At 39.0% G+C, this 25,977-nt stretch overlaps 1 protein-coding gene across 1 annotated transcript; it reads right to left on the reverse strand.

The window, feature by feature from the left end:
- Positions 1-1,565: 1,565 nt before the first annotated feature.
- LOC134205128 (huntingtin) lies at positions 1,566-25,737 on the reverse strand. The gene is made up of 14 exons (XM_062680071.1): positions 25,245-25,737; positions 23,631-25,187; positions 22,634-23,540; positions 21,933-22,574; positions 21,688-21,871; positions 21,380-21,633; positions 13,123-16,292; positions 12,954-13,051; positions 3,824-3,974; positions 3,456-3,759; positions 3,258-3,395; positions 2,751-3,010; positions 2,505-2,679; positions 1,566-2,440 (listed from the first exon to the last, which is right to left on the reverse strand). Exons 1-14 carry the CDS (start codon positions 25,310-25,312, stop codon positions 1,688-1,690), a joined length of 8,661 nt encoding a protein of 2,886 aa, XP_062536055.1. The 5' UTR covers positions 25,313-25,737; the 3' UTR covers positions 1,566-1,687.
- Between the last annotated feature and the right edge of the window lie 240 nt (positions 25,738-25,977).

Here is a 25,977-nt window from a genome sequence, read left to right on the forward strand (position 1 = left end):
GACGGATAGTTTTGGGCGCATCACCAGATAGTGGTCTGAGTTGATGTTAGCGCCACGATATGTCTTGAGGTCGATAATGTCGAAGAAGTGCCGTCCATCAATCAGAACGTGGTCGATTTGTGATTCTGTCTGCAGTGGTGATCTCCAGGTGTACCGATACGGAAGGCTGTGTTGGAAGTAGGTGCTGCAAATGGCCATATTCTTGGAGGCAGCGAAATCAATTAGTCATAGGCCATTTTCGTTTGTCAGCCGGTGAGCGCTGAACTTCCCAATAGTCGGTCTAAGCTCCTCCTCTTGGCCAACCTGAGCGTTCAAATCTCCTATGATGATTTGATGTCGTGGCTTGGGCAGCTGTCGTACTCACGTTCCAGCTGCGCGTAGAATGCGTCCTTATCATCATCAGTGCTCTGGTAGATGGTATGATTACCTCTAAACGTTCGTACCATTGATTCCTTCCAACAAACCTCCTGCAGCGCTACGATGCCGAATCCACGGTCCTTGAGCACATCGGCGAGTATACGTGTGCTCCCGATGAAGTTGAGAGATTTGCAGTTCCACGAACCGAGTTTCCAATCGCTAGTCCCTTTTCGTCGCAGTGGTCTTCACCGATGGTTCCGGTCCGTACTCTCTTGTTGATTGTTCGTTGCGTGAGTTTTTTTTGGCTGGCTTGCAGGGCCTAACACCAAACCCCCTAAATTTCCGGAGGACCATTCCTCCTTATTCCCGGTGGACCATGGTGCACAATTTCATTTAGAGTCCCTCGCTGGCACTCGGACGATGATCAGCAGTCCCTAACATGGAGAACAGACGCTGTTGTGAGCCGATCCTGACATAAAGAACAGACGCTCAATAAGATTTGCACTTTCGGAGAGGAGCAAACCCCCTCCTCCCTCCCTTCCCTCCACTGGTTACCCGATCTTCCCTAAGGTTGCTCGTATCCCGGCCAGCACCACGGGGAGGTAGGGATAGGAGTTGCTGGGTAAGAGGCTAAGGACCGCGAGTTGGGGTCTATTTTATTCCTTCAGGTACACGAAGTACCAATGGTACGCTTTATCCAGCATTTGCCGTGCCTATGTATCCACCTATATAAACAAGAAAATCGAACCATTTCAAAATGCAAAATTAAAAAACCAGCTAAATTTATCAATCGTCTCCTATTTGAAACAATAAGGTTTTCATGACTTTCTAACGCATTTAAAAAATGTTTAAAAAATGGGCCGCCCGAATGGTGGTGTAAAATGACTCAATGCATGTAATATAATGGTGAACGCATGGTTGTTTGTTTTGTCTCAATGGATTGAACGACAATCTTACGAGTGAGGTGAAAGATTAATAATTAAAAAATTAAATTTAAATGAAAATGAAAGGATTTGCTCATTTTTTTCATTGCAGCTCAATAAGTAATAACTAATATTGAATTGTGATGACAATATCCGTTCATAAATTCATAAATACAAATGATTATATGAGTGATTTTATGAGTTAGGTCATTTTGCCGCAGGAGTGTAATATGTACTGTTCTACCATATAACATCACGAATGGGCTTTCGAATTATGGTTGTGTGTGTTCTGTTATTTGGGTGTTTCTTTATTGGTTTGATAAATACTAGCATATAAATATTTTACAAATAATATATCTATAGATTTCCAATAAATAACGTCGAATTCATTACAAACTAGCACCAAACTAGAGACTCTGCAAAAGGCCCTGATACACATATGATTCGCTTTGCTGGAATATTTCCCTGAACTTTGATTTTTGCGCTGGGTCCAACCGGCGATAGAAATCCTTAGCCGAAATGATCAGATTGTTAATCTCCCGTTCGTTCAACTGCTGGTACGATGGTAACGACAGAACCTCCGGGAAAATTTTCAACAAATGTTGATTAAGTGAAGCGGACAAAAATATGACTGTCAAACACCATACGGATTTGTTGATCTGAGGCAATGCTAGAAAGTTCGGTAATGAGCAAATCAGCCATTCCTGAAGCAAAGCCAAATAGGAGCAATCGATTGCCGACCGGAACACTTGATAGGTCAGGATGGCAATGATGTCCGGATTTGGTTGATTCAGCATCAACTCTTTGAAAACTTTGGTGAGGATTTCGTTCGGAGGTAGCAGGTCCCGGATCAGCTGGCACAACACGTTGCCGAAGATTTTCGCTCCTTGAGGCGTAGTTGTACGGATTTTGGCGAACAGTATTTCGATTTTCTCTATCTGCTGAATGATTATCTCCGGTTCGTCTTGGACAATGCCGTTGGATCGTTCAGTGTTTTCCAACTGTTCATCTGAGCTGTGATAGATGCACGTTAGCAGCAACTTCAGCGCTGCCAAGGCAAACATTTCATTGTCCAGTTTGACTAGATCGAGGGATAGTTTTTCAATCCTTTCCAAAAGTTGTCGGCTGGCACTGTTGGTGAGCACAAGCCGTTCGAGACCCTGTAATTTATTATTTATAATCAATAAGCCAGTAATTAAGCATGAAACAGCAACTAAAACTCACATTAAGAATGCATAAGTAAATTTCCAGATTTGTTGTCCGTTTGAGAATATTGTTCGCAGAAATTATGCTGTTCTGCAACAAATTGCAATCCACTACGTATCGTGAAGTTGTTTCGATTAAAAAGAAGTTTAATGACCATACAAGTTTCGAGTGCATATCACTGTAAGTTGTCGCACTGCAAAATGAGATGATTAAAGTTGGACATTATCATCTTCAAATTCATGAGTAAAGTTGTAGCTATTTTACCTTTCATCTATGATTCCATGCTTCACAACGTAATTAACGACTATGTTTCGTAGTAATTGCAGCTCTTCACTGAGACCACCCATGGTGGTATTTGAAAGGACCAGACACTCTAGCAGACAGGATAATCCGTTTAATGTTGAATTCCTGATGTAAAGCTGGGTGCTTTTCAAATATGTTGGAATGATTGTACAGAGATGTGTCAATTCTGCCATTGTTGGTACTAATAGTGCTGCCATCTTGCATAATAAGTATATAATATGCTGGAATATGTAAGGATAAATTAAATTTCATGAATATGAACAAAGCAACAGTTCAATTTCTCATCTCACGCGCCCTTATATCTCATATGAAAAAAAAAGTCACATCAATCTCACCGGTTATATTTATTAACAAGTCGGTTTTTCGCTGATAAAACAAGCTCATTTTGTTTTCACTCATTCGTTAGAGTCAATATGGACAAAAGTGCTTTGAGATGAAAACTAGAACATTTGAACGAAAAATTCTAACCTGTTGCGATAACGTATCTTCCATTGGGACTTTTTCCTGCAGAGCAAGTACCTGATTATAAAGGTGTCGTATTTGGTCTCTATTCTCGCAGATTTCGCAAAACTGCACCACAAGCGGTAGAATTAAAGCGTAGTTATCCTGATGAAATATGTTCAATTAGCTTTTATGAACTAAACTGTATAGTATGTTGTACCTTACCTCAATCATTTGCTCTAAAATTCCGTAAATCAACTGTACGGAACTCGTGACGTCCAAATTAGCCTTCTCGATGAAGTATTTGAGGTTTTTGTATACCAGGGATTCATTCTCGGAACTCTCCAAAGTTTGCCACGCGAAGTAGATGGAAAATTGATTCGCCAAAAAAGCGTTCGTTCCAATCACATTATCGTTCGTCCACAATCCATCGTCATTGGTAGAAACCGAAAGCTTTCGTTCCAAATTTGGTTGATAGAAAACGCTGTTGGAAGGTATTAGAAGCTGGATGCTGTGAAGTTTCTTCGCGCTGTGAATGAAAAACAAATTGTTTTTATTATCAATGACATTACGGATATTCAAAAAATACAAACCCAACGGTAGTGCATTTGATGGTTGAATAACGAGGCACATGATGGTATTTGCCATTACCGAAACCAATTCTTGGGTATTTGTAGCATGTTAACAGCAGGTTACCAATTGCAGTGAGGCACATTTTTTTAATTTCGTATTGTTCCTGGTAGTCTACAAAAAAAACAGAAAATTAAATCAAATATTACTGATGAGGCCCTCCTTAGCCGTGCGGTAAGATGCTCGGCTACAAAGCAAGACCATGCTGAGGGTGGCTGGGTTCGATTCCCGGTGCCGTTTTAGACAATTTTCGGTTTGGAAATTGTCTCGACTTCCCTGGGCATAAAAGTATCATCGTGTTAGCCTCATGATATACGAATGCAGAAATGTTACCTTGGGTTAGAAACCTCGCATTTAATAACTATGGAAGTGCTTAATGAACACTAAGCTGCGAGGCAGCAATGTCCCAGTGGGGGATGTAATGCCAATGAAGAAGAAGAAGAAGAAGAAGGAGTGTGGTGCTGATGGTTTTAATTCCTATTTTTCCCGGCCGTCAATGTCAGGAAGATGACTTCCACATCTTGACCATATATATCATACCCATAAATACTTAGGCTGATTGAAAAATTCTAGAGTTTTTGAGATCCATGGAAGACGAGAAAGTGCATTCGTATATAGGCTTCTAGAAGTGAAACTACCAACACTCTTTCGATGTGGCTCAAAATAGATAACGCGTCATGGTACAAGAAATCGATAAGGGATTTCTTATTATTTATTTATTCAGCCTAAGGATCGCTATTGAGAACCATTTTCAACAGGTTATTGTCCAACATTCTGGCTACGTGCCCGGCCCACCGCAGTCTTTCGATTTTCGCATTATCCAGGTCTCGTGTCCGTAGAGGGCTACCAAAGCGTTTTGTAGATGGTCAGTTTGGTACGGCGGCGTACTCAATTCTATCGGAGCGTTAAGCGGACTCCAAAGTACTGATAGATTTCTACCCCTACAAACTATTACATCTCGTTGCTTCTCTCTCTCCAAAAATATCAGAAAGAAAATTGAATCTTACGAGCAAACTTTTGCGAATTATTCCGTCACATGGAGCCCGTCTTCAGTCAATATCAGCGGATCCTCTAACGTAACTCACCAGCCCAGCCACTAAAAACTTTCGAACTTACACCAGTTACTTATGGCGCCTGAACATGCAGCCTAGTGGCTACGGGCAACGATGCCAAGTCTGTGGAAATAAAAGCTCTCGGCGGTTTTGCGGATCTGTATAATAGATCCACGAATGCTAGTTATTTCCTGAAATTAGTGAATCTACGAATATATGGAATATTACCCATTCATATTTTTGGTGTAATTTGTGGGAATCAAATATGTATATTAGAGTGGGGCGTCATGGTCATTTTTTTCAAATCAATGGTTTTTCGAAGCCATTCTGGGTCCTGAACAACTGTGCAAAATTTGGGACCGATTGGTTGCTTCCTCGCTTTCCGCATCGCGTTTGAAGTTTGTATGGAAATTAGTATGGAAGAACGTATATGTTTGCATTTCTACTACTAGAGGTTTCAGTTCATCGTAAACCAAGTGGCACATTGCGTTAAAGTATAACCCAAAGAATGCCGAAAAACTTTGCTGAAGAGTTATAATGCTTCGAACTTTGAGTGGTCAAACCATATGCAAAAAATCGTTTATTCTGACAGCACTGCCGTACTACGTTGACCAATAATTTAACTGAGTGTTATTTCAAAGTAATTGATCTTATAGGGCTTTAGAGCTAATGGGAGCTATCCGGAATCATTTTACAAAGAAAAAAATCCGACAAGAAGGAAGATGGGTTTAGCCCTCCGATAACCATAGGTTGTCTGGTAGTGCTGGCAGTAACATTGATTTCTTGCATATGGTTTGAACAATCAATTTTCGAAACGTAATAACATTTTTTGTAGACCTTCCAGCTACGTACCTTCTTCGGCAAAGTATTTAGGCATCTTCCAGACTATATGCTAACGCATTGAGTCACGTGATTGATGATAAATTGAAGCTGCTAAGAGCAAAAATGTGAAAAAGTACGTTTTCCCATACTAATCTCCATGTAAATTTGAAACGTGATGCGGCATGCGAGGTTGCAACCAATCGAGCCCATATTTTGCACAGTTGATTGGGGTCCTAAAACGATTCAGAAAAACCTTGATCTCACTGGATCGGACGAAGTTTGCGTTTTTCCATACAACTGCGCCCCACTCTAATGTATATGTTACAATGGCAAATTCTTTAACCAGGAGGTCATGTGCTTAAGGAAAAATGCAAAAATTATTTCCTCCTTCACTTTTTTAGAAACCGAAAACTCGAAATCATCGTGAATTAAAATGATTCTTCATCGTTTCGGCTTTTCATGAAAAGCTGCAATCCAATTAAGTGCATATATTTAACAGCATTTTATATTTATGTGCCTTATTTCTCAAAACATAAGAGTTACAGTTGAATAATTTTCAAATAATCCTGCTCATAGAACATGATTTATATTGACAGAAATCGAATTGTTTTTGATAACCCTTAATTGGTATCATTGTCTAATACCGGAGATTCTTAAGACCAGGGGATTTTTTATCTGTACCTTTTTAGTTATTTTTTTTTCATTTTGGGAAATAAGAAGCATCTTAAGTTTGAGAAACACATGTCACTCACACTATGTCGGTATAAATATGCTAACTTCATTATGCGTCTTATTGCATGATTCACATATAAGTTATATAGCAACACTGCTTTCCAAATTCAACATAGCGAATAGATCGGGTTACGTTGAGTTGTTTTAAAGCAGTGACCCAAACTGGTTTTATGGCGCATTTGAAAGCAATAATAAAACTATTATTAAAACTTCAAAGCTAGCAAAAAGTTTAGTTTATAACATGGTTTATAAGAGTTTTATGGGTATCTCGAGAGTGACATAAAACCTTTGTTTGTTAGCATTGTTTATGACCACCATAAAACAATAGGCTTTAATTATTCCCACAATAAAACATTTTTAAAATTCATATAAAACCCAACGGTCACAGAATTGTTACTTGAGATTGACATAGTCCATACAGACCTATGAAATGGTGAGGTGAGGTAGTGTATCCTGAGCATTGTTGTCCTTCTCGAATCAGCTAGAGTGAGCGGGTGCGTCCCGTGAAGTTTGCCCAACTTAGATGTGGTGGTGTTGAATAGTGGACGTTGTTGAACTTTTATAAAAAGCTGCATGTATCCGCAAAAGCAGACCCTGCTATAGCGACCGTGTGCCGCTCAAAGCACACAAGCCTAGTCCTAGTGTTGGGTTGGATTTAAAACAATTTTGTCATGACTGATCGAGCGTCTGTTCACCAAAGAGGTGCGGCTCCAACAGCATCTTTTCTGACCCCACACAGATCTGTGCGGCCCCTTCACATTATTGCCTCCGATATTTCATGAGTCTACAATTAGGAATATATGCAGTTCAGCCAGTAGATAATCACACCGGAGGAGGTTAGGACCTGAACAAACATTTATTGTGGAGAAAATTGTGGCACAGTTAATTACTGCGTACTACACGGTCTGTCGTGCGAAAATGTTGTTACGTATAGGAAATAGATTCCTGTATGGTTGGTTATAGATGCTGGAATAGATAAGAAATACTGGGGCGAGACTAACCGAACAGCAGCCATCCTCTAGAACCGGTTGATGATACACCATACGAGAGGTTGTAATGGACGAAGTCTGCCGTGAATCATCTAAGGGTTTTTGGTAGCGAGGAGTTTAGACACATCGGATATAAAAGGGAGTAAACTGGACCCCAGGTCGCGAATGGACTTGTGAGCCAGAACAAATACCGCGGGAATGGAAAAAAATGTTTTTGCCTTTCTCGTACAACAAAGTTGTACCGAAAGGCTATAGGACTACTCCAAAAAACAACTTTTGATAGAAGGCCCGGAGACCCATAGTGTTATATACCGATCGACTCAGTTCGACGAATCGAAGTGATGTCTGTATGTGCGTATGTATGTGTGTGTGTTTTTTTTCTTCCCAAGCAATGGAGGGGGAATCTGCTCAACAGACATCCTGATTAGTCCCGTATGTGTGTGTGTGTGTGTATGTGTGTACGTGTACAAATTTTGTAGACACACTTTTTGGAACTTAGCACTACCCGATTTACTCGCAACAGTTGCATTCGACGAGGAATGCGGTCCCATTGTTTGCTATTGAAAATTGGCCCGATCGGACATTGCATTTCGGAATTATTGAAAAAATATTGTTTTTTTCCCAAAAAAATTTAGAATAGAAAAAAAAATATTAAGTATAGTGGACATATGGTTGAAAATGTCGTTCAGTCGAACTGGTCATTCTGCCATAAATTACTTTTGGCTCATCAGCTAGTTTGATCGAATAGGCCATTTGGCCGGATAGATCATTAGGTCGAATAGATCGATTGGTCAAAAATGCCTTCTGGCCGGAATGATCCTTCGGTAAAAAGGGCCAATGTTATTTGGCCAAACGGGTCATATGGCAAAACATGTTGTTTAGCCGAAGGGTTCATAATGTCGTAAATATCGTTTGCTGAACGTATCATATGGCCGAGAATATAGTTTATCCGAACAATAGTGAAAGTGGAAAGTATAAAATTATGAATGGTAATTGAAAAGTAAGCCACACCACTTCAAATTTCTCAGTTCCCGTATCTCACTTCTGATTTCGCGCTTATCACTTTTCACGGTACAGGCGATTACTTTCAAAGAAGGAATTGTATTTACCGATGCCCAACTTCAGGCAAACGAATACTTTTAAAGAAGATATGATATCCCAATGGGATATGGGATGGGACAGACAATCATATTTAGCTTTGATCGTTATGTCAGTAATGTCGTTTTATTCATGTGCATTAGGGTGCGAATGAAAATCAACATTTCGTATTTCAAAAACGGGTAGTGCTCAAAAGTTTCATCTCCTCGAAAAAGGTCTGTATGCAGAATTTCAGCTCAATCGGACTTCGTTAAGTGTTTTATCAAATTGTCATAGTCTCGAAAACCAATAAAAGAGACGCTTTTTTGTAAGACTCATACGTACCAAATCGTAAACTCAGGAGAAACGTTCTGCTATAGTGGAGTTCTAGCACATGTACGTTGCTTTCGTTGATTTTAGCCCCTACGACGATGGACGGAAATACCTGCCGTGTCCCTAGTGAATTCAAATGTGATTTACCTTGCTTCTATTGTATCCTTTCTGGATATTTGCCTCTGAAACTGCTGGTATCGTGTCAGTGGTCACCGGCCCAAGAAATCGAATTCATCAACCAGCTCGATTTCGTCAACACCGATAGCAAATCGATCCAGATAATATTGTTGCCTCTATTACAATATTGGGGGTCTTCCAATGTTTTGTTAAGGGTTATAGCTCGCAACGATTAATTGATAATGCAAAAGAAAGAAAAGAAAGAGGGTGATTATTAGTATTGAAAACATGCAGCATGCATGTAAGAAATTCATTGTGATATTCTCACGACGATTATTAACAATAGTAAAAAAATGTATCTGAATGTGTTATGATTATAGACAATTATGTCTCCGAGTACTGTGATTGATATCTGAACTAATTTCAAAATGAAAGTTATATGATGTATGTGTGTAGTAGACCTCTTCATGTTTTCAAAAAGTATCAAAAATTCAACCGGTCAGCCCAGAATCACAATTCTTATGCTAAAATAAGTCTGCTGTCAAATTTTCAGCTAATTCGGATAAAATTTCGAGGTGGCTCAAGTCGATTTAGTGTTTTTGGGCTATTTTAAATTTTGGAAAAAATCTAACAAGAGACATAAACGTCGAAAACTATCGCAACAACCTTTATACGGAAGCTTTTGGTGTGCTCTACAAGTCTTGTGAACATTGCGATTAGTTCCGTTCACGTTTTGTCCATGCTAAAGTGTTTTTCAAGTTTTTAAGTGCATAAAAATACTGTTTCCCCCAAAAGTCGTTGATCTACAAAATTCTTGAGTTTATGACAAATGATTGTTAATTTATTATATTATTATTCCTCTTTGATCCCTGGAAATTTGAGTTATATAATTGCCCATGTGTGATTTACCGTTAAATTCTTAAAAATCTTAAGCTGAACATTTGTCATAAATTTGCACGCTGAGATTTCTTCAAACTAGTCTCGAATTAGTGACAGTGCTATATAAGAGGCAAAAAAGGAATAATAGTTAGATCCTCGGATCCATGATTGCAAAACGACATTGTCCATCAAAGCTGTTTTTGTGTAGTACGAACAGATGCTATTGGCTGCGTTTCTTGACGGATGAGTTAGGACGTGTACAAGTACATTGGCCATCTCCATCTAATGGGACCTCTTTTATATTCTTCAAAGCAAGGGAGTTTTCATTCTGGAATGGGAGATATATGTGTAGTACAGAAAATGATCTAATCGCTTCTCAAGATCGATCGAAGTATCGATTCCTAGTGGCACCACTAGTGTGCATCTTTCTCTGAAGAGTAAAGATACATTTAAGCTCTGGAGCTTGGCAGCAATTAAGCTGATCACAAAGTTGTGCCTTTGCCCAGGGATGTTATTTTGAACTTTTAAAATTATTCCAAAATATTTCAATTTTATTTTGGGCCGGGTTAAAATTGTCAGCCAGTGGCGTAAAGTTAACAATCTTGTAAATAATGCATATAAGTCGATCAAAACAATTTAAACCAAATACATATTCTTAATAACATTCAAAATATCACCTGACAGATATAAACTCTTCGTTTTCGGAGACGAGCCAGCCTCGGGCTGAAAGTCTCCCTAATAAAGACAAAAAAACTCTTCGTTTTATCACAGACAACCTGGCATACCGGAGATGAACAAAATGATAGGGAGTTCAAAGTTTAATTGACCAATACTCTGTGAAATACCAACTGTTTCCTTTGGTTTTGCAACAGTTAGACAGGAAATTCATCTAGTACTGAAAAACTGGTTCCAAATCATGTTCTAACCGTAGGAGAAATTCTGGATTATTTGAGAGCATGTCAAAAATGGTAGTTTTTATGCGCCTTTTTTATATAGGTGAAATATCAGCCCGTTCTATATTCTTATACAGAAACTAAAGTTTTCACTGAGTTGATTGATATAATTTTATCACAGGTAAATTTCGAAATCAAATTTTTATTTTTGATGCCAAATAAATGTCTTAGAAATGGATGAAATGTCGAGATGTGGTGTTATCTCTTGAACATTTTTTTTTTTGAAGACATTTGACATAAAAAAATCGATCCCAAAAATTTTGCAGGTCCCAAAAAGTCGATTACCTTCAAAAAAATTGTATCAGGATAACATTCCGAAAGGAGAATTCCTTCGGAAATTTCTTTATGATTTCTTTTGGGAAATGCTTTGGGAATTCCTTCAAACTTTTTAAAGAAATTGCTTCAGCAATAATTACAGGAATTTCTTAAAGAAATTGCTCCAGTTAATTCTTAAAAAGACTCTGGAAAGAAATTCTTGTAATTCCTTTTGCAGAACTTAACCCAGAAATTCTTTCGATTTTCTTAGGGATTCCTTGGCACATTCCTTGAGAACTTCTTTCGGGAATCACTTCAGAAATTCATTCAAAAACTCATTTAGGAATTACTCGGAAGTTACTTTAAGAATTTTATCAGGAAATTCCTTTGAAACTTCCGTTAGAAACTCTTCCGAAAATTCTTATTCTTTCCTGTTTCATTCTTTAATAAAATTCCAGAAAAACTCTTCAAACAAAATTTCCGCAATACTATCTGCAGAAATTTCGCAAAAAACATCGTATGATTTTACTAAAAGGATTTCTGTATGACTTTTGTAGGTGGTTTCTAAGAAATTTCCAGAAAAAAATCAAACTCCTTTCCGGAGAATTTTTCGAAGGAATCAAAAAGAATTCCTGGTGTATTCTAGAAAATTTCCAACACATATCCTGAAGAAATTTCTCAATAAAATTCCAAACGAATTTCTAAAGGAATTTCTCAATACATTTTTATAGAAATTGACGGGGCTTTCTGCTAAACGAATATCGAAGGTAGTCCTTAAACAATTTATATGGGTAGTCCTGAAGAAATATCTGCAGTATTTTCCTTTAGTATTCCTGAGAAATTTTCAATGGAATTTAAAAGGAGCTCCTAAAAAAATTTCCAAAGGTATTTCTAATAGAATCTGAAAGAAGAAATTTATTTAGATTTCTAAAAGAGTTCATAAAAGAATTGCCGAAAAAATTTCGTAATTTTCATCGAGTTCCATCTTTGAATTTTCAAAGGAATCTCTTGAGATATCTCCAAAAGAATTTCTGGATTTGTCTCCGTAATTTCCGCAGGATTTTCTGCAGAAATCCTTAGAAGAAATTCCGAAAGAATTCTTGGAGGAATGTCCCAAGAAATTCTAGGAACATTTTAAGAATGTCGGAAATGCTATCAGAAATTCCGTTAAGAAATCGTTCGGAAACTCCTATGGGTATTCTGAAAATTTGTCCAAAAATTGTGGAATTCTACGAATTTCCGATCGAATGGAATTTCCGATGGTATCTGAAGGAATATCTGAAATAATTCTTGAAAAAGTTCCTATAGGAACTTCTGGAAGTATTATTGAAATGTCTTGAAACAATCCTGGAGGTATTTCCTAAACAATAAATAAAGATATTTACGAAAAAAAATGTCAGAAATCAATACACAAAGACTTGAGAACATCCTTGTTTGCTTACTAGAAATCCTCCCAAAATGTCGCAATTACACTCTATCCATTATCAAACAGAAATTGGAAGTTTTTGGAAAAATATTCCAAAAAACCTAGTGGCCTCTTCAATTAGAGACGATAAAATGCAATAAAAATTTCGTAATATTTGAAACCTCTAATTTTGATTTGCTTATTAACGCCTCGAATTATAGTTCTTACTACTGACGTCAAATTATAAATGAAACAAATATGCTGGTGCCCCACCATTACCAGAACTCTGAGGCCGCCAGTGCCCAGACCCATTCCAACCAGAGAGTCACGGATTATCAGGTCAACGACTTCAATCGAATAGTGACAAAATCCCATAATCGCTTTTTCCGATCCCGCGTCGGTTACAATATTATAAGAAATTAAACTTATGGTGAAATGGTAAAAAAATATATATAAAATTTGTTATGGCATATACTTACTCATAATTTCTGGATCACCTTCGCGATTAATCAGCACCAACAGTGACATGAACAACTCTTCAAACTGTTGTTTCGATGAATATCCAAATATGTTCACCCTGTATTGAATTGATAGAATTTTTTTTAGTTGCATACTCAAAAAACTATTTTCAAACGTAGTTGCATTCACCTTTTCAGATAAACCTCCAAAGTATCCAGCTCGTACAGATAATCAATCGGTACTGAGGGCAACTTCATTGGATCGACGTCAACGTCCAAACTGTAACAGTTGAACACCTCCTTCGGGGTCATGGCGATCGAGTAGAAGCGATCCATTTTCAGCAGAGATATTGCCACCGAGTCAACCGTGGTCATCATTTGTTTCGGATACTCCGCCAAATGTGCCCCTTCTTCAATGTAGTCGCGTTCGGAGATGTACTGTGCCACTAGTAGAGCTTGTAGACAAACCTCAACCTGTTCGTAGTGGTTCGCAATGAGATCGTTGAAAAGTTCCGGTGCTTGGTAGCATTGCAGGAAGTGGGTTCCCTGCAAATGTCCAGTGACGAGTTCGAATACCATCCGGATGAGGAGATCTTGCACTTCTAAATATTTGTCGTTTTGGTTAAGTTCTGACCAGAGACACTTTTGCTGCAGGATAAGGTGGATGCATTTAAGATGGAGCTGGATTGATGTGGCGTCATTTGTTTTGGATGTCTGCCTATTCGTTCGAATAAATTTGGCACAATTCAAAGCTAACAGTAGAAGCGATTCGTAAAAGTTTGACTTCAAAATGTGGTCTTTGATGAATCGATCTATGAATCGTGCTTCAACGTAGATTAAACAAAGATGTTCCAGGCAAATTACATTTTCCAGGAAGCAGATTGCGGCTTTCACACAGTGCAATACGGCTTTCTCGTCGAGTGCGTCCTCCGGGGTGGCATTTATTTCATCCAGCTTTCTCATTAGCACAATCAAACCAACTTTCAACATGGGATGTACTTTGAGATAGTTCAGGTGCGGATTAAATTGTACGCAATCTATACGGAACATGTGCGACATATTTTCGAATGCTGTGGCAATCACTTCTCGGAGCAAACGGAAGTTGAAGTTAGAATTGGAGAGCAGATTGATGAGCTTGCTTTCAGAGTTGACTTCTTGTAGCATGCGGGCTATGTTTTTCGGTTTTGTATATGATTTTCTCGTACAATGGAAGCTAATTTGATCCAAGAACCATTCCTCGTCGGTATTTAGCTGCTTGAGGTTTTGCGTATCGATCTGTGTAACAAGATCTTGCGGTATGTTCAGACCTTCATAGAAGCGAACTAGCAGTAACGCAGTTTTGAATAACTTTGGAAACCTTTTACGACGCTCTGGCGTAAAACTGCTAAATAGTTGCTCGTAATATTGACGTGGAAGAAGGGATCCGACGCTTTCGCTATCAAGCGGAGTAACTCTCAGTAAAGCATTTAATTTTTCATCCAGCACCATGGCAGATCTACGAGCTATAATTACGTTGGTTTCTCCTAGCAGATCAATTAGCCCCTCCGTCAGCAACGGAAGGCTCTTAAGATTGGATTTTTCCAACAAATTGAATAATGTAGAACTGGACACCTTTCGTTGGCGAATAGTAGCAATCGTTTTCATCACAATCACGTCAGAGTACTCAGGGGAGGAAATGTAGCGTACAAGGAATGAATCGAAGTGGGTTTGTAAGGTTACAAAATGATCATTTATCAGATATGAGATATCGGTAGAGGGAAAATCAGCTGATGCTTTTTCACGGTCAGAAAACATTTGGATTAATATTTCGATCAACTGTTCATAGGCGACGGTTCCATGTTGTTCGCTGATTGTTGATGTTATCATTTTGAATTCAAAGCCAAATTTGATCAGAAGAATGCAGATGCAAGCGTGGTACAAATAGTCTTCATTAACCTGGATTATTGTGTTGATCCTCAACGTGTTCAAAAATGCTAGTTTGATTTTTGGATAAATATGCATTTTTCCAATGATTCGTATAAAATCAATCATATTATTTTTTAAAACTGTGTCTTTTTTCTGCGCTTGATAACCCTCAATCAGTGAGTACAAAATGTCACACAATAAGTTTGCCAAATATGTCTCGGCAATTGTTTCAGGACCTTCGTCGGAAAACGGTGCTACTTGATGTAATAATTCGTCCTCTTTATATTTGAGCACGATGTTTTCAAAAATTATTTGATAATACATCAGTTTTTGTTTCGTCGTGAAGTCTCTACTTTTGAAGATATCATTAACGGTTCCCAATATACCGCGTCCAACTGCCGCATCCTGGTTCACGCCACCATTCACCGTTTCCAACACTCTTTTCAAAATTAGTCTTTCACGGTCACAGTTGATCACCATTTTCTTCTCTTGCATGGCTCCAATCAATGCATTCCATATTTCCGGTTCGTATTTCCCTGGTACTGTCTGTCTTTCAACCAGAAGAACCATCGGCGCAATTTCATAGCACCTGACTTCTTCGGGAAACTTGATCATCATATTCAGAATGACCTCCTTTTGCGTGGCCACTTCAGCCATTAACAGTTCAGAGCCCAGACCGGAAGGTGCCACTTTATACAGTAGAAATATCTCATGCACCAAAGATTGCAGTGATGCTATTGCCGTTTTCCTAATCAGAGCATTGGCCAGCAAATTATCACAGATATTAATTATCTTTGGAATGTTAATAATTTTAGCACGATCTTTCGAATGGGAAAGAATAAATAGAAATTTGACTATGCATGGCATCAGTCGCTCTGCGTCCGGAATTGATCCCGTTTCCAGTAGTTCTACATGTTTGAGAACACTTTCAACAAACACGTTACTAGAGTCCAATAGTTGATAATTTATATTGAAATCGAGAAGCTGACACAGCAACTTAAGAATCACCGTCTGTACTTTTGCTGTTGTTTTTGAGTATATTTTTAAGCATGCGATTACCATCTGCTCAAACTGCTTGATGTAACTTCCCAGATCCGAAACGGAGGTAATATTCTTGCACTTGCAGAACTCATAATACCGATCGAAAAATTTCCGACATTCGACCGCATCGGAAAGCGAAAGCGATTGACTGGCTTCTCGAAAATAGGCGACGTCCTCCAGACGGTTGGCATAATTGCAGCTGAAGAGAAAACGTAACAAGAATCTGGTGCAGCGGACACAGTGCTCCGGTTCGTATGGTAGAAACGTGATCAAATATCGCAAAACCTCTTCGATGAATTTGAAACCGTTGGTCATGGATGAGATGTTTTTGATTTCCAGAATGCGCCAGAGGCTTGTAATCGTTGTCCGTAGAAGACCGAAGAACTTTTGATTTATTTCCGATGAGATGGTGATCTGGAAAAAAAAGAAAACATTTCATAAGGCGAAGGACCATACAATTACAATTTTATAAAAGGAGGAGGGACCAAACTGTAAATCAAAGATTGTAAATAAAAAATACAGGAAAACAAAATCGTCCACGATCTATTCGGCAACATTACTAACCAAAACCTCCCACAACAAATCTATTTGGATTGGATTTGGATTGGATTTGGATTGGATTTGGATTGGATTTGGATTGGATTTGGATTGGGTTTGGATTGGATTTGGATTGGATTTGGATTGGATTTGGATTGGATTTGGATTGGATTTGGATTGGTTTGGATTGGGTTTTGGATTGGATTGGGTTTGGTTTGGTTGGTTTGGATTGGTTTGGATTGGATTTGGATTGGTTTGGATTGGTTGGATTGGTTGGTTGGTTTGGATTGGTTTGGATTGGTTGGATTTGGTTTGGATTGGTTTGGTTGGTTTGGATTGGTTTGGATTGGTTTGGATTGGTTTGGATTGGTTTGGATTGGTTTGGATTGGTTTGGATTGGTTTGGATTGGTTTGGATTGGTTTGGATTGGTTTGGATTGGTTTGGATTGGTTTGGATTGGTTTGGATTGGTTTGGATTGGTTTGGATTGGTTTGGTTGGTTTGGATTGGTTTGGATTGGTTTGGTTGGTTTGGATTGGTTTGGATTGGTTTGGATTGGTTTGGATTGGTTTGGATTGGTTTGGATTGGTTTGGTTGGTTTGGTTGGTTGGATTGGTTTGGATTGGTTTGGATTGGTTTGGATTGGTTTGGATTGGTTTGGATTGGTTGGATTGGTTGGATTGGTTTGGTTGGTTTGGTTGGTTTGGATTGGTTTGGATTGGTTTGGTTGGTTTGGATTGGTTTGGATTGGTTTGGATTGGTTTGGATTGGTTTGGTTGGTTTGGATTGGTTTGGATTGGTTTGGATTGGTTTGGATTGGTTTGGATTGGTTTGGATTGGTTTGGATTGGTTTGGATTGGTTTGGATTGGTTTGGATTGGTTTGGATTGGTTTGGATTGGTTTGGATTGGTTTGGATTGGTTTGGATTGGTTTGGATTGGTTTGGATTGGTTTGGTTGGTTTGGGATTGGTTTGGATTGGTTTGGATTGGTTTGGATTGGTTTGGATTGGTTTGGTTGGTTTGGATTGGTTTGGATTGGTTTGGATTGGTTTGGATTGGTTTGGATTGGTTTGGATTGGTTTGGATTGGTTTGGTTGGTTTGGATTGGTTTGGTTGGATTGGTTTGGATTGGTTTGGATTGGTTGGATTGGTTTGGATTGGTTTGGATTGGTTTGGATTGGTTTGGATTGGTTTGGATTGGTTTGGATTGGTTTGGATTGGTTTGGGATTGGTTTGGTTGGTTTGGTTGGTTTGGATTGGTTTGGATTGGTTTGGATTGGTTTGGATTGGTTTGGTTGGTTTGGATTGGTTTGGATTGGTTTGGTTGGTTTGGATTGGTTTGGATTGGTTTGGTTGGTTTGGATTGGTTTGGATTGGTTTGGATTGGTTTGGTTGGTTTGGATTGGTTTGGTTGGTTTGGATTGGTTTGGATTGGTTTGGATTGGTTTGGTTGGTTTGGATTGGTTTGGATTGGTTTGGATTGGTTTGGATTGGTTGGTTGGATTGGTTGGATTGGTTTGGATTGGTTTGGATTGGTTTGGTTGGTTTGGATTGGTTTGGTTGGTTTGGTTGGTTTGGTTGGTTTGGATTGGTTTGGATTGGTTTGGTTGGTTTGGATTGGTTTGGATTGGTTTGGATTGGTTTGGATTGGTTTGGATTGGTTTGGATTGGTTTGGATTGGTTTGGATTGGTTTGGATTGGTTTGGTTGGTTTGGATTGGTTTGGATTGGTTTGGATTGGTTTGGATTGGTTTGGTTGGTTTGGATTGGTTTGGATTGGTTTGGATTGGTTTGGATTGGTTTGGATTGGTTTGGTTGGTTTGGATTGGTTTGGATTGGTTTGGATTGGTTTGGATTGGTTTGGATTGGTTTGGATTGGTTTGGATTGGTTTGGATTGGTTTGGATTGGTTTGGTTGGTTTGGATTGGTTTGGTTGGTTTGGATTGGTTTGGATTGGTTTGGATTGGTTTGGTTGGTTTGGATTGGTTTGGTTGGTTTGGTTGGTTTGGATTGGTTTGGATTGGTTTGGATTGGTTTGGATTGGTTTGGTTGGTTTGGATTGGTTTGGGATTGGTTTGGATTGGTTTGGATTGGTTTGGATTGGTTTGGTTGGTTTGGATTGGTTTGGATTGGTTTGGATTGGTTTGGATTGGTTTGGATTGGTTTGGATTGGTTTGGATTGGTTTGGATTGGTTTGGATTGGTTTGGATTGGTTTGGATTGGTTTGGATTGGTTTGGATTGGTTTGGATTGGTTTGGATTGGTTTGGATTGGTTTGGATTGGTTTGGATTGGTTTGGATTGGTTTGGATTGGTTTGGATTGGTTTGGATTGGTTTGGATTGGTTTGGATTGGTTTGGATTGGTTTGGATTGGTTTGGATTGGTTTGGATTGGTTTGGATTGGTTTGGATTGGTTTGGTTGGTTTGGATTGGTTTGGATTGGTTTGGATTGGTTTGGATTGGTTTGGTTGGTTTGGTTGGTTTGGTTGGTTTGGATTGGTTTGGATTGGTTTGGATTGGTTTGGATTGGTTTGGATTGGTTTGGATTGGTTTGGTTGGTTTGGATTGGTTTGGTTGGTTTGGATTGGTTTGGATTGGTTTGGATTGGTTTGGTTGGTTTGGATTGGTTTGGATTGGTTTGGATTGGTTTGGATTGGTTTGGTTGGTTTGGATTGGTTTGGATTGGTTTGGATTGGTTTGGATTGGTTTGGATTGGTTTGGATTGGTTTGGATTGGTTTGGATTGGTTTGGATTGGTTGGATTGGTTTGGATTGGTTTGGTTGGTTTGGATTGGTTTGGATTGGTTTGGATTGGTTTGGATTGGATTTGGTTTGGATTGGTTTGGTTGGTTTGGATTGGTTTGGATTGGTTTGGATTGGTTTGGATTGGTTTGGATTGGTTTGGATTGGTTTGGATTGGTTGGATTGGTTTGGATTGGTTTGGATTGGTTTGGTTGGTTTGGATTGGTTTGGATTGGTTGGATTGGTTTGGATTGGTTTGGATTGGTTTGGATTGGTTTGGTTGGTTTGGATTGGTTTGGATTGGTTTGGATTGGTTTGGATTGGTTTGGTTGGTTTGGTTGGTTTGGATTGGTTTGGATTGGTTTGGATTGGTTTGGATTGGTTTGGATTGGTTTGGTTGGTTTGGATTGGTTTGGATTGGTTTGGATTGGTTTGGATTGGTTTGGATTGGTTTGGTTGGTTTGGATTGGTTTGGATTGGTTTGGATTGGTTTGGATTGGTTTGGATTGGTTTGGATTGGTTTGGTTGGTTTGGATTGGTTTGGATTGGTTTGGATTGGTTTGGATTGGTTTGGATTGGTTTGGATTGGTTTGGATTGGTTTGGATTGGTTTGGATTGGTTTGGTTGGTTTGGATTGGTTTGGATTGGTTTGGTTGGTTTGGATTGGTTTGGTTGGTTTGGATTGGTTTGGATTGGTTTGGTTGGTTTGGATTGGTTTGGATTGGTTTGGATTGGTTTGGATTGGTTTGGTTGGTTTGGATTGGTTTGGATTGGTTTGGATTGGTTTGGATTGGTTTGGATTGGTTTGGATTGGTTTGGTTGGTTTGGTTGGTTTGGTTGGTTTGGATTGGTTTGGATTGGTTTGGATTGGTTTGGATTGGTTTGGATTGGTTGGATTGGTTTGGATTGGTTTGGATTGGTTTGGATTGGTTTGGATTGGTTTGGATTGGTTTGGATTGGTTTGGATTGGTTTGGATTGGTTTGGATTGGTTTGGATTGGTTTGGTTGGTTTGGTTGGTTTGGATTGGTTTGGATTGGTTTGGATTGGTTTGGATTGGTTTGGATTGGTTTGGATTGGTTTGGATTGGTTTGGATTGGTTTGGATTGGTTTGGATTGGTTTGGTTGGTTTGGATTGGTTTGGATTGGTTTGGATTGGTTTGGTTGGTTTGGATTGGTTTGGATTGGTTTGGTTGGTTTGGATTGGTTTGGATTGGTTTGGATTGGTTTGGATTGGTTTGGATTGGTTTGGATTGGTTTGGATTGGTTTGGATTGGTTTGGTTGGTTTGGATTGGTTTGGATTGGTTTGGTTGGTTTGGATTGGTTTGGATTGGTTTGGATTGGTTTGGATTGGTTTGGATTGGTTTGGATTGGTTTGGATTGGTTTGGATTGGTTTGGATTGGTTTGGATTGGTTTGGATTGGTTTGGATTGGTTTGGATTGGTTTGGATTGGTTTGGATTGGTTTGGATTGGTTTGGATTGGTTTGGATTGGTTTGGATTGGTTTGGATTGGTTTGGATTGGTTTGGATTGGTTTGGATTGGTTTGGATTGGTTTGGTTGGTTTGGATTGGTTTGGATTGGTTTGGTTGGTTTGGATTGGTTTGGATTGGTTTGGATTGGTTTGGATTGGTTTGGATTGGTTTGGATTGGTTTGGATTGGTTTGGATTGGTTTGGATTGGTTTGGATTGGTTTGGATTGGTTTGGATTGGTTTGGATTGGTTTGGATTGGTTTGGATTGGTTTGGATTGGTTTGGATTGGTTTGGATTGGTTTGGATTGGTTTGGGATTGGATTTGGTTTGGTTGGTTTGGATTGGTTTGGATTGGTTTGGATTGGTTTGGATTGGTTTGGATTGGTTTGGATTGGTTTGGATTGGTTTGGATTGGTTTGGATTGGTTTGGATTGGTTTGGATTGGATTTGGATTGGATTTGGATTGGATTTGGATTGGATTTGGATTGGATTTGGATTGGATTTGGATTGGATTTGGATTGGATTTGGATTGGATTTGGATTGGATTTGGATTGGATTTGGATTGGATTTGGATTGGATTTGTATTAGACTTCGATTGGGTTTGGATTTTATTTGGATTGAATTTATATTGGATTTGGATGTGTTATCGGAATGTGTATCTCGGAATTGATCTTGTAAATCAAACGGAGTTCTGGGTTCTCACCTTTGAACCAATACAAATTAGGGTTCAATGTTAAATGCGAACAGTACATACCTTATAACTTTCGTATACTTTTCGTAGCAAATTATACAACTTCACATACAGCGGATCGTTTCCAAAGTATCCGAAACAATTGATGAGCTGCAGCTCTTTAGGGTTCGCGAACAATTCTCCTTTGGGTGGTTTTTGTACTGGCACGGGCAATAACAGCAGATGTTGATATATGTTCAACAGCTTCAGAACGTGAAAGATAAACTTATCAATCACTTCGTTGTCCATGCCGGTAATTGGCTTCGATGATATTGTGACTAAAATTTTAGAAGAATTAATATTGTCAAGTTGTCAATGTTTGCGTAGTTTACCAATCATTAGCGTAGAGCATATCTCCAACAAATCGTTCTGCGCAGTTAGATCGAGTGCTGTTGCTGTATGCTCTGTCATCAAACTTGAAATAACATTTAATAAATTAAATTCATTCCACATATCCACATAGTCGAAAGGATTGTATTTGGCGATCAGCATTTTAAGAAAGTTAATAAACCCAAACTGAAATTAAAAATAAAAGTACGATTATTTTCGATAAATCAAAGAAGATCTGCATACTTACCAATTGGTTACGATCACTCAAGTCGAGAAGCTTGTTGCTGAGAGTATACAAAACTTTTGCAATATTAGTATCGAGGTCTTGACTATTGTTTGGGTGAGAGAAATATCGGACATCGATAGGATTCGCGAAGCATGATAGTACGTGTTCTTTGACAAAGCTTCCAATAATCCCATCTTCTTTTTCTGCACAGTGTGTTCCAGAAATATTTTCTATATAGCAAATGAGCTTCTCTCCTGCGTGGTTTCTAACTCGGAAATCGCTACTTCGCAAAAGTATTAAAATTTGCTGGAAGAATTTTTCCTGGATCAGCTTCGTTTGCTCAACGCCAATCGTTGCTCTAAGAGTTTTGAAGTCTATGTTCACAAACACTTCACACACTTTGCATTGCACCAACCAGTACTTGTTGTTAAATACAAGGAACAGTTGACCGAGAATGTCCTGTGGACTTGTCTTCGGTTGATCATTCTCATTCATAAAAAAGTTTGTCTTTGATGTTTTTTGAAAACTGAAATCAACAGAATTTGACGCGCAATTTCTATTCTGAACACCATTAAAAGGCTGTTGTTTACAATACGTCATAAAAACAAGTTCAAATGCGCTCAACGCTTGGTTTACCACAATGTGAATTTCATCAGAGAACCCCTGAAAGTATGCATTATTAGTTGAAATTCTATATTCGTTCGTAATTTTCAATAGTTCACCTGAATGATGACTTGCAACAAAACGTCTTCGGTGAGATATTTTTTAAACGCGTTCTTTTTTTCGTTATAGGTAAGAAAAGCATCAGTACTGCCATGAGACTCCAAAACCGCTCTTAAGAAATTTCCAATTATTTGTAAGACATTCGCTCTCAACATCTGATCGGCGTGGTTGTAAAACAGCAATACATCTGCAAGCACCTGTTGATCTTCGTCGTTGTCGGAATCTAAACGTTTTGTTACAATGTCTCCCCTGCTAGTAATAACCTTTGGTACAACCAGAAGCTCTTTTCTACGCTCTCCTTTCCTAGTTGCCATTCCGCTACACTCCGATTGTGAAAGAATAGCATCCAGTTCCTTACTTAATTTATCCTGGCTGTCAGTGGCCATTATGCTGAAATTTTCTTCAACCATTTTCAGTTTTGACTTAAGCGATGTGAGCCCTTGATCGAGGCTGATACTCATGGGAGAAAAATACTCAAAATAAGTTGTGCTCGTGCATTCCCCGAAATGGTCCTCTTTGATTTCCAACAACCCTTCCGGTTCGGATGCAGCAACCATTTCTGCACCGGAGGGTGGGGTCTCCTCGTTGTTTGACATCTCGTTAATCGCATCTTCCAAATTCAGAATTTCCACCACGTCGAACTCATCTTTTGGTTCATTTTTCTCCAACGTCAGCAAGAGAACTTCCGGTCTTAGTTTAACGCACTGGGAAAGTATCTGCAAAGACATACTTTTTACTGAGACGCGAACATTGTAATCTGGTATGAGTCCATGTTTGGTTCCAGCAAGCAAGAACTTGGATGCAATCAGCCTCGCGGTATAATCGAGAATGTTTTGATCATGAATTGATCCTATAAAAACATCACGCGTCACACTTTCGCATGGCTCGTCAATGTCCTCCATTGCACTGAAATGAAAAACAATGTGAACATAAATGTCTTTGTCAGTCACATTTTCACTTCCACAATGAATAATGAACCGTGTTATTTTCCCTTACCTAGCTAGAGAAGCCATAGGCGTTTCTGCCCGTAGCTCGTCTTGTGCAGTTCCATAATTCGCTGGATCAGCATCCTGCATTGTTAACGTGTCGGTCATAGTAGAATCATCAACTTCCAGCATCACATCCAACTCATTTTTTATAGTGTCGGCATTACTACTCTGTATCGAAATTTGACTGCTGGCTAACGATTCCAGCGATAGATCATCGTCCTCCGATCGTTTCACGCTATCGGCATCTTTGGCTGGTGTGGATCCAGATGCAGGCGAATCGAAAGATTTTCTAAAGAACTTACTCATCGACTCACCGGCATTGGTGCTGGTTACGAGAAAAGTATTTATGAGCGAACCGATAGAATCTGTTGACTTTTGGCTTTTCAAAGAAATGTTATCAGACTGACAGGTTTTCGCTTTCACATCCTTCATTGGACTAGAGCTGGCTATCTGTAGCGAATGTTCAATATCCACGCATTTTGAAAAATCAAGTTCTAAATCAGATGCAGATGCCAAGGATTTATCGTCGCCTGGTGTGAATTTTGTTGGGGTGGATGTCACCTGTAGGAACGACATGCTCTTATCCGGTTTCAACAAATCTCTACCAGCGTCAGTGCTAGATTTTCGAGAATTGAGCATACTTTCGCTCATATTTATTTTGAATACTGAATTTTTCAAAGTTTTTCTTTTCAGTAACCATACGCGGTGCTCCATATCCACCGAAATCAGTGCTTTCTTCGCCGCAGGCTGAAAATTGTTCAATATTACATCTGCCACTTCCAGCGCAGCATTTACAACACTATGATTGCCGTCTATGACAAAATATAAAACGAGATCGAAAATCTCTATCGACTTTTCCGGTGTTGAGTGCTTCAACACTATCGGCAGAATCCCTCGGAAACATGTCAACACTCCTAGCACAGCATTTTGTTCCTGACTTTTCATAAGCATTTCGATGCAACGATTGAAAGTGTTATTCGCATAGAACTCAGGACATCTGGACCGATCTATAAATGAATCGATATTTTGAGCAGCACATCGTCGCTTCGTCGTACATTCGGCTGCTAAATCTTCTACGAAAACTTCTGTTATTTTAAGAACTTCTCCATCAGTCATGTAGCTTCCCAGATTTTCACTGAACACTTTTATAAATGCAGCTAAACTTTCCAACACTTGAACTTCTCTTCGTTTCGATATAGCGTAAATACAAGGCAGCAAATTCTGCGCATAAGTTTTCCCTTTACGCTGCTTAATAGCTCCACAATAATGTGCAAACAGTGCCAAACAAACTCTAAGAGCTTTTTCATTTCCATTCTTTTTTATCTCATGGTACAGATCGACTTGCACCCTAACGATACTTCCATTGCCTTCGCAAAATCTGACAATGCGGTTCAGATTCTCTTCCGCACTCATCCGTACGGAAGAATCGGTTTCTTCGCAAAACATCAGCAATGTACCGATCGCTGCGCTCAGGTGGTTCTGAAAGCTGTTGCTCGACGAGTTCGATCTGTAGGATACAATCGCTTCGCTGATTTGGCCAAAGTGGGTGATTTTCTCCTTTTGGCTAAAATGAATTACAATTTATTGGGGACTACGCCTACAATTTAAGTAAATCTCTCACCTGCATTCTGTTGATTTTAAAGTATCGATCGATTTCTGCAAGCCACCAAAGATAGAAAGTTTATCCATTTCTGCAGACCCACCTTTGGCCCTAAAGAGTAACTTTTAGCTCCTGTCTTTGAAATACTATCTACTGAAAATAATCCTCTCAAGTATGTTGAGTTTCAATTATCCGCACTTGATATATCTAAAGTGAAAAGCACATATGACTAATGGTGGATCATCTACAATATTTTATGTCAGAATACGGAGAAATTTTCTGTTTTGACAGATGTCATTCGAATCGATGTTTATACCCACAACGCTTATGTAGTAGTGCATTTGTTGTTTCTTTATTTTTCTTTACGATCAGCTGGTAGCCTGAATACCTAGCGCCAACCACCTGTTGTTTACAAACAATACCGACCTTGAAACGTATTGTAATGCGTAGAAAAACGCCGATAGAAAACGTCACAAGATAATTTTGATAATGAAAGCAAACGCTAGTTACGCAAGTGTATCATATGGATCGAACATTGCCGATCTTTCAATAGAAAGTTTGTGACAAGACGCAGCGTGTTTATGGTTGACCCACAAATTGAAACCGGCAGCAAGATTGTATATGTGAATGTGACTGTATTTAGGTAAACAAATCAGTCCGCGAAGAACTTTCTTTTTGGCGGCCCTCAAAAGAACGCACACATTGACAATACTTCGATTATTGATAAAAAATATTGGTGTGAATGTAATTCAAA

The sequence above is a fragment of the Armigeres subalbatus genome, chromosome 1 (genome assembly GCF_024139115.2).
Source record: "Armigeres subalbatus isolate Guangzhou_Male chromosome 1, GZ_Asu_2, whole genome shotgun sequence".
Taxonomy (NCBI): Eukaryota; Metazoa; Arthropoda; class Insecta; order Diptera; family Culicidae; genus Armigeres; species Armigeres subalbatus.

Excerpts from the sequence above, each read along its gene's own strand:
- LOC134205128 (XM_062680071.1), bottom strand. The coding sequence starts at position 25,312 with ATGGATAAACTTTCTATCTTTGGTGGCTTGCAGAAATCGATCGATACT. Across the intron at positions 13,052-13,122 it reads TTGGAGGTTTATCTGAAAAG|GGTGAACATATTTGGATATT; the intron begins GTGAATGCAACT and ends AATTCAATACAG. Across the intron at positions 3,975-12,953 it reads AGGTGATCCAGAAATTATGA|ACTACCAGGAACAATACGAA; the intron begins GTAAGTATATGC and ends TTTTTTTTGTAG.